Source organism: Oryza brachyantha, chromosome 4 (assembly GCF_000231095.2).
Source record: "Oryza brachyantha chromosome 4, ObraRS2, whole genome shotgun sequence".
Taxonomy (NCBI): domain Eukaryota; kingdom Viridiplantae; phylum Streptophyta; class Magnoliopsida; order Poales; family Poaceae; genus Oryza; species Oryza brachyantha.
Window position 1 is genome coordinate 10,428,620 of NC_023166.2, and position 8,438 is coordinate 10,437,057.

At 40.1% G+C, this 8,438-nt stretch overlaps 1 protein-coding gene across 3 annotated transcripts; it reads left to right on the forward strand.

Moving 5' to 3' along the window:
* LOC102709267 lies at positions 1 to 8,074 on the forward strand. 3 transcript variants are annotated; one of them, XM_015835851.2, is made up of 9 exons: positions 1 to 142; positions 3,806 to 3,888; positions 3,986 to 4,935; positions 5,133 to 5,193; positions 5,273 to 5,385; positions 6,176 to 6,266; positions 6,696 to 6,743; positions 7,643 to 7,717; positions 7,869 to 8,074. In XM_015835851.2, exons 3-8 carry the CDS (start codon positions 3,986 to 3,988, stop codon positions 7,691 to 7,693), a joined length of 1,314 nt encoding a protein of 437 aa, XP_015691337.1. In that variant the 5' UTR covers positions 1 to 142; positions 3,806 to 3,888; the 3' UTR covers positions 7,694 to 7,717; positions 7,869 to 8,074. The 3 variants fall into 3 exon arrangements, with proteins under 3 accessions (XP_015691337.1, XP_006652287.1, XP_006652288.1); XM_006652224.3 differs by having other exon boundaries at positions 2 to 142; positions 7,643 to 8,074; XM_006652225.2 differs by lacking the exon at positions 1 to 142 and having other exon boundaries at positions 3,888 to 3,901; positions 7,643 to 8,074.
* The last annotated feature ends 364 nt before the right edge of the window (positions 8,075 to 8,438 follow it).

Genomic DNA, 8,438 nt, shown 5'->3' on the forward strand with positions numbered 1-8,438 from the left:
CTCCAACCCGCGGGCGGCGCCCGCCCTGCTGCTTCCGCTGCATCCTCCCCGGGGTCCCCGTCCCGCCAGCAGCGGTGCCGGCGGCGCGGCTTGTTGCTGCTGCTGCTTCTACTACAGCTTCCGACGCGTCCTCTTCCCGCTGGTGAGCACCCGTGCGCGCATCCTCTACCTCGTCCGTCTCGATCTGAACGCCTTTGCTCATTATTTGTTTTGTTGGCCATAGTAGTAGGTTAGTGGTAACCAGTTTGTTCCCGGAAAAAAAAAGTTTGTGGGGGCGGTTCAAACTGCCCACCACGTTAGGTCTGGCCCTGATTTGTATATGTGTGTATCTCAATGACATTGCTTAAGCAGGTTTGCTGTTCATTAGGTGGCTGAAAACTCCAAAATAATTAGTTGAATCTACTCACTATTGACCTAGTGCGAGATTCGTGCTCTAGCCGGCCTCCTTGGTGAAAGCGCCGCCGCCGCCGCGGCTTGTCCGGCGATTGGGTGATGGTGGCGGGGCGGGCGGCGGCGGCGTCGGATTAGGGTTCGTAGTGGACTAGTGGGGTCAGGGTGGTGGTGGGGGGGGGGTCTGTTGGCCTTGGAGGGATGGGTGGGGCAGTGGTCGCCATGGCGGGTCCATGAGGCGGTGCCTTGGCTGCGAGAGAAGATGAGGGTGGTGAGTTGGATTGGCTACGAGGTGGGGGTGGCGATGGTGGATCTGGAGGTTTGAGCCGCCGGAGGCGTGGGAGGAGAGATGCGGCGAGGGAATCTTATGGAGTTGAGGAAGAGGGCAAGACAGTGGTAGCTCAAGTGGTCGATGAGGGGGGTGGCGGGGAGGGCTTGGCCAGCAAGGCAGAGGGCAGCGGGACGCTCATTGGCTGGGCGGGGAGGGATTGATGGTGTGAGGGGGTTGAGAGATGGAGATGAAGAGGTAGGTTTGTGAAGGCTGCACGAATCTTGGAACAATGCTAGCTATCCAAAAATTGCTGACAAAATTCAGTTGACGGATGAATAAACAAGACCTTGTTTTAATACACTCACATTTGGTAATTTTTCTCTCTAATTTGAAAATAAGGAAAGTTAGTGGCATGCTGCAAAAAGGATAGGAAATTATGGGGAACATTAAATATGATTCTTGAGGCATCGCTGAAGTGGTTAGGCAAGTACAAGATCAATTTGTGAACTCCCTCTTGCATTTGCGTCTGCCTTGCCTATCTGAGAGGCGAGGGGCAAGAGGAGGGGAGTAAGTTCACCCCAGAACCGTAGGGCCTTGGCGGGGGATGATGCTCCCATCTCACCATGGATCTGCGCTGCCATTGCATCTGGCACCCTCTATATCTTGGCATCATCCTATCTGGCCCATTGCATTTGCCAGCAAAGTAACCCTTCACTCCCATCCATCGTCTGCTCAGTGCTGGTTCGCTCCTTTCTCTCTCCTCCCCTCTTTCTTCCTATTCTCTTTCTGTTGCTGCTGGGCTGCCACCATTGCTGCTTGCTACTGGCACAATAGTGCTAGAGAGTGGTGGACTAGGTGGAGTAGAGGATGCTGCAGAGATAAAAGGTGAAGGAGTGGAGGTGGCGGCTGCTCTGTATAGAGAAATATTTTGTTACCATGCTAGAGAACCCTGTGCCATGGCAGGAGAGGAAAGAGACCTACGAGCGCTTTAAATGGGCTATTCAGCTGGGCTTTATTGTATTGTACGTGAGCATTACAGTGTGCTGGTGTGCTGATTGGCAGAATGTAGTTTTTGGCTCATATCTTTTTTCTTTGCTATTTTTGTCTTTTGATAGGAGACATTGCCTCGCCTTATGCCTTACTAGCTTACTGCTTAGGGTGTAAGGTGGCTGTGGGTTGCCTTGCCTCATCTTGCAACCTAAACCAGGACACCAATGCATGACACATTTGTTGTTTAGATGGTGCCAACTAAGGTAGCATTCTGAGTAGATATTCGCGGATGAAAGCTGATGGATTATTTACTTTGATTATAGGGATAATGTAAATATTGTATATTATAAACCTCGTAAATAGCTTACAACAAGGGGTCTAAGCAACCAATGTTATCAAGTCATCTGATTAGTCACGTTAATCATGATTAGTCAGCTTAACTGGAATCTGTGGCTCGATCATGCATCTCGAGGCGATCAGCTCGATCAGGAAACTAGTCGTCCAATTAGTCATTGATTAATCATGGTTAGTCATGCGATTAAGAGGTGGACGACTAGTTTGAAAGAGGCCTCAAAGTAGCCAAAAAAAATACTTGCTTTATTTACACGTATTTATAACAATGCATTTGTTTAGTATAGTAGTAATATAATGTATAGTTATACTTAAACATACTATAGTATTATACACTTATACAGCATAGAAGTTACTAGTATACAACTACAAATGTAGAACACATGGCCTAGGTAGAAGGACGACTAGACACCGACTAGCCCCTACTAATTGAACCGGATTGACGACTAATTGGGACTAATCGTCTGATTGCCCCCCTTACAACTAGCCTCAACTCTACGATTTGAAAACAACAATCTGGTGAATACACAGAAAAGACTGCAGTGTATGACTGTATGTTCGCATCTTTTTTGCAAGCATGATTTCATATGTTTGTCCATTGAGGATACAAAGAGTAATTATTGCAACATTTTCACCCTCAACCACTATTTTAATTGCACGAAAGATGTTGAGTAGCTGTAATATGTCATTAATAAAGCTATGTATGGTAACTCTTTATTAATTTTTTCTTGGATCTAGTTCTTCCCTAGTTTGGGTGCGCACATAGTGGGTTTAGTAAAACATTTTGTTTCTGTACAATCATAGTGGGTTTGGAAAATATGTAAAATGGTGAGTATTGTTTACACATTACCCACCCCAAAATCCTCTATCCTTCTACATATCATTCTATCCTCTTCTCTCTCTCTCTCGCATTTGTCCCCTCTTTATCCTCCGTTCTTGTGCTACTTGTACTCCCTCTTACACTATTTTAATCACTTTGCCTATCCAAACCACATTACAGATCTGTCCAGGAAAATATTCTGAAAAGTTGGGAGTATCATTTAAATGACTCTCCCCAAAATCCTCTATAGATCTGTTCCAGGTGAATAATGCTACATGCGACATCTGCTTGTCGTCATACGTACCTTGTTTCTGCATTTGCCTATTTCTTGTCTTGGGGATATTTCAAATATTCATATATTGTCTTCACATTTCACTATGTGAATTTTGTGGTGGATCTGTGACTACTTCTGTACCTGTTCATGATCAACAGCGATTTGGATCAGAATCTGCAGATAGCATGAAAAAAATGGATATGAAAATTGGGGGAAATTTAGGTTTTCCTTGTTGGATCTCGCTGGACACGCATAGTCCATTCATTATACTAAAGTCTGCCCCACTAGCAAACATAAAATAACTACATAGCAAAATCAATGACACACTGAGATTTGCCCCATTTTTTTTTTCGATTGTGCAGGAGATCTGCATATCATTCATTAAGTGTGAGGGGAAAAAGAGGTGGAAAGTGTAGTTAGAAACCTAACACCCACCCCAGAAAACCTTACAAGTAACACCTTGGGCTAGGGTCCTTCCAAATTTCAGCAAAATTCTTAGATCATTTGGAGCAAAGCATCATTTGGTTTCTTCAAAATTTCAGAAATTGTCATAATTGTAAGAAGTTACTTGGTAGATCAAATATCTTACTATTCCCTTGGTGCTAGACTGTTATCTTTAGCAATTCTCATTTTCTGGGCCATACCTTTTTCTTAACAGATTAGATACTTCACCAGTTCTTATTTACATTGTTTCTAACTTATTATCCAGGAACTTACTCATAGGAATTGGAAGGAAGGATTACTACATTAAGGTTGAGGCATCTCGTTAAGCAAAATTTCAGCAGTACACTGGTATAACCTATAAGTATGAGAGCTACTTTTTATTTGCAGCGCAGACATATATTTGGCACCAAAATTTATGTTGCTTGTGGTTACATGTGGTTAACAGATGACTCCAAAATGGACTGAATGCTTTCCTAATAGTTATAAAGAACTATCTTCAAATGAAAATGGAGAGATCAAATCATCGATAACAGAAGCTGTGCCTTCGTCTACAAGCTGTTTTGGTTCGCCAGCTGTTAACAGAATGTGTTCCCTATCTGCAAAAAAGAAGGATGTCAATGTCTATAAGAGGATGAAGATGGATAAAGAGTCAACTTCCGTTACAGCAAATGGAGAATTTAAAGAAATGATGGCTCAAAATTGCACTTCTTCTGAAGACCACTCTTCATTACTGCTACCTGTTAGCTTAGATGCAATGATTTCAAATTCGACACCACCTATCCTAGAGCACGATGAGCCTGCTGGAGTTTCGCTGGTGCCGAATTCCGCTGTGAATGATAGATCTTCAGTATCTAGTATGCTGCCACATTTCATGATGTTAGATAAAAAAGATGCTACTGAATGTTCCTCCTCAAATATAGGTCCTACAGAACCAACGACAGGCTTCACATCGGCAAGGGATCTTTGTATTGCCATACTGAGGGAAGATGGACTCATAACTGAATCAAGAACTAAAATCACTATACAGGAATTCACCGATTATGATGCCAACTTATTGTTCCCATGCAATACTTGTGGGGAATCAGATCATCCACTAAAGATGCTTATATGTGATTCGTGTGAAGCAGCATTCCATCTGTCTTGTTGCATCCCTCGCGTTCGTGAGGTTCCAACTGATGAATGGTATTGTCCGCCATGCTTCAGGAAGAAACCGAAGGGTCTCTATGGCAAGTTGTCAGAGGGAAAGGTCAGGCCTTCAGGGAATATCAACCAAAGACCTCATGGCATGAGTCATATAGAGTTCATGTTAAAAGATACCGAACCATATGTTACTGGGGTTCGAATTGGTGGAGACTTTCAAGCAGAAGTGCCAGAATGGTCTTGTCCCACTTCCAGGTGTGTTCATATAACCACTGTTAGTGTTTGTATCTGCATTAAGAAATATGGTAGATACAGTAAATGACAAACTTAAATTTCTGAAAACAGTTGCAATACATGGAAACAAAGATGATTTAACTTTTTTTTTTGGCTATGGTCATAACAATCTGAAGTCTTGTAACACACAGTGTTTCTAATGCATTTTTTCTTTGTAGTGGTGATGTTTATTTTGAGGAACCCTCTGAATTTTGTCCTGCTGACCTCACTAAATTGAATGTAAGATTTACACCTTCCAGTTAGTAGTTTCCTGTATTCCCCTCATAAAGTTTCTTAAGGTAGTTCCTTGCCTACACAGTGGTCAAAAACAAATATTCAAAATAGACCTTCAATTGGTAATTGGATACAATGCCGCGAGATCTTGAGTGGAGGGGATTCTGATAAGCCAACAGTCTGTGGCAAATGGAGAAGGTAAAGAAAATCAGTTTTCTGCATTCCAGTTTATATTTTATTGATGTGCATTGAAAATTATGTTTATTCTGTGGCAACTCATGATATCAGTCTTCTATTAAAAATTTGCAACTCAGATTCCCATCATTGCCTCTTTTTTCCAAGGCACTGCATCATAGGTTTTGTTTGTGGTTCCATTTTTATGTAATAGGGTTATTAAAGGATGTTAGGATTTTAAGATTACATAGTGTGAGAATTTCTTCCTGTCCTGCAAGGTGGATATAGTGGTTCTCAAGTGAAACTAGGTAGGAGTTTGTTGAACAAGTTGAACATGTCAAACTTAGTCTATTTATAGCCTGATGGTGCACAAAATATAACATGCTTATACACATGTTTTTCTGAAGAAAATTCATATTTTTTGGTGAGCATAATCCCAAAATCCCAAAACTGATAAAGATGATCTTATCTCTAGACTTCTCTACACTATTTGTACCAGACTGAACCAATGCTGTTAGGTTATGAAGTCAAGTCAACTTGCCAGTGTGGTGATTTGTTGTCTTGATCGACTATATGACGAACAGGTCTCTATTAGCCATGACTGATCTACTGGCTAGTCATCAGTGTTTTAACGTTTAAGTCATTGAATCCATCCTACTTCAGTCCAGTTCGACTAGCAATGTGCTTAATAGTTTTGTGAGTGAAACACTAGTTATTTACATACCTTTTCTGTAATCCTGCTGCTTTACATTAATTTTCTCTTTCCTTGTTCATGTTTTGTTGATTTCTCTATGCTTCATGGAATCTCCTGTAGGGCACCTCTATTTGTTGTCCAGTCAGATGATTGGGATTGTTCTTGTTGTCTACCTTGGGATCCGGCTCATGCTGATTGTGCTGTTCCACAGGTAATATTTCATTTGTTTTGCTAAGTATTATATTTGTTGCGCAAAAATGTGGCAACACATGAACATAAGTCGCACAAGACAGTTCTTTATCATCAACTGTACAGTTCTTTTACATTCTTACATTTAAGAAGTGCATAATTATTTACATATGGTTTAAAAAGGTTAGCCTGCTGCATTTATTTGTCCTAAAGTTTCTTTACTTCATTTTTTTACCTGAGGTTTTTCTGCAATTTCTATTTCTGGGAAAGATGTCTGCAATTTGCATTTGTGGAATTGTCGATATGTGTCTTTATTGGTTTGAGAAAGTTTGTTCTTATTTGCTCTGCACCTGATCTTGTGAATTCTATACATCTAATATCTGTTTGCCTACTGGTAACAGTATTTTCAAAGTGACTTTTCTTTTTCCTGAAATTATATTGTTTGCTGCAGGAATTGGATACAAATGAAGTTCTAAGGCAGCTGAAGTATGTAAACTTGGTAAATTCTAATACTTCAAGTTAGTGCATCTCTATGTGTGTTAACTTTCTACATGTATTAAGTGTGACTACTTTTGTCATGTGGATACAAGACTGGAAGAATTGGTAACTAGTAAGTATTAAGGGTGGTGAGTTTCTTGAGACGGGAAAAGGGTGCACTCTGAGAGTAGCACAGCATTTTTGGAATTGGGTTTGCACCTAACATCATAAATCTGTGCCCCTCTTTACTGCACTTCTCGTCATGCCTCTGTTGGTGGAACAATGTACTGGTGCACCATGTTCTTGTTTGTTAGAATCATCATCAAATTCTGCATGCACATTCTTAAATATGTTTTCAACGGAGTGTTCAGTTCATGTAGTTACTCATACTTACTATAGTAGAAAAGCCTTCCTGATGACAATACAAAACTGTTGCTATTTACTAACCTGGGTACAGTATTTCTTGTTTTTGACTGACCTCAGGTGGCATAGCTGTCAAACTTTGGTTAGGGCAGTTTTTATTTTTCTTTTATAGTAGGGCATCAGTTAAAAATGCTGCTCCCTCCATTTTATATTGTAAGTTTTGACTTTTCAAAGTCAAACTTTAAGTTTGACCAAATTTGTAGATACAACCTAGCAACATTTTTAACACAAAACACATATACCATAAATTCAATTATTAATTTAATTAAACTAATTTAGTGTTGTAGATGATGCTACATTTTTCCTTTAAAGCTGGTCAAACTTAGTTAATTTGGACTTAGAAACAAGTCAAACCATCTTATAATATGAAATGAAGGGAATATATAATTATTGACTTTATCAGTTGGCGAGTTAAAAATAGTTCATATGAAACTACTTCATGCAATGAGCTAAAATGTTTGAAATCAACTGACATCCTTTTCTTTCATGAATATTCAGCTGAAGAATAGGCTGGCTTATCGAAATCACAAGCCTAAACTTCAGGGATGATACAGCCGTAATTCCTATCATCCAGTAAGAATGGTTACCACCCACAATGTTGTTTGAGTGGAGCCGCTTTTGTTTATACGACACCTGCAAAGCATGTTGTAGCTTTTTCCATTGTTCGTCATCCTTTGTATTGTCCTCTTCGGTTTTCATCCAAAATATTTGTATGACCTTGCAGTGTAGGCTTGTTCATGCAGTTCCCAAAGTAGTATCTGCACAACTACTGATTTTAGCTGCTGCCAGACAATCCTACGATCCTCCAAGCGATTTTGGATGATGTAATTTTTGGAATATAATAGGGAAGACAGGAGTATCTGTAATGACATTTAGTATCTTGTGAGCATTTCTTTAATGCTGCCATCTTAGCTAAGTGGGATTATTCCATCTTGTAATGCCTGTCGTGTTGTAGAAGCAGTAGATACTGTGTTCTATGCAGCCAAGCAAATATCTTTGCATAAACAGTCACCATCTTGTACAAAGGGGAAAAAAGCAGAGAATCTGAATTGATATTTTGGAAGTGCTTCTACGTTGTTTACATACCTTTGAAACTACGCTACTGATTCTTTTGATAGTATTATCTTCGTTTCATATTGTAAGACTTTCTAGTCTTGTTTAAATTTATTAATTGATGGATGCATATAATTTATATATGTCTAATAGCATCTATATGAATCTAGGCAAGATTAAAAAGCCTTATATTATGAAATGGTGGAAGCACTTCAGAATCATCATTGCCAAGTTTGGAGGA

Excerpts from the sequence above, each read along its gene's own strand:
- LOC102709267 (XM_015835851.2), top strand. The coding sequence starts at position 3,986 with ATGACTCCAAAATGGACTGAATGCTTTCCTAATAGTTATAAAGAACTA. Across the intron at positions 4,936-5,132 it reads TGGTCTTGTCCCACTTCCAG|TGGTGATGTTTATTTTGAGG; the intron begins GTGTGTTCATAT and ends TTTTCTTTGTAG. Across the intron at positions 6,744-7,642 it reads AGCTGAAGTATGTAAACTTG|CTGAAGAATAGGCTGGCTTA; the intron begins GTAAATTCTAAT and ends ATGAATATTCAG.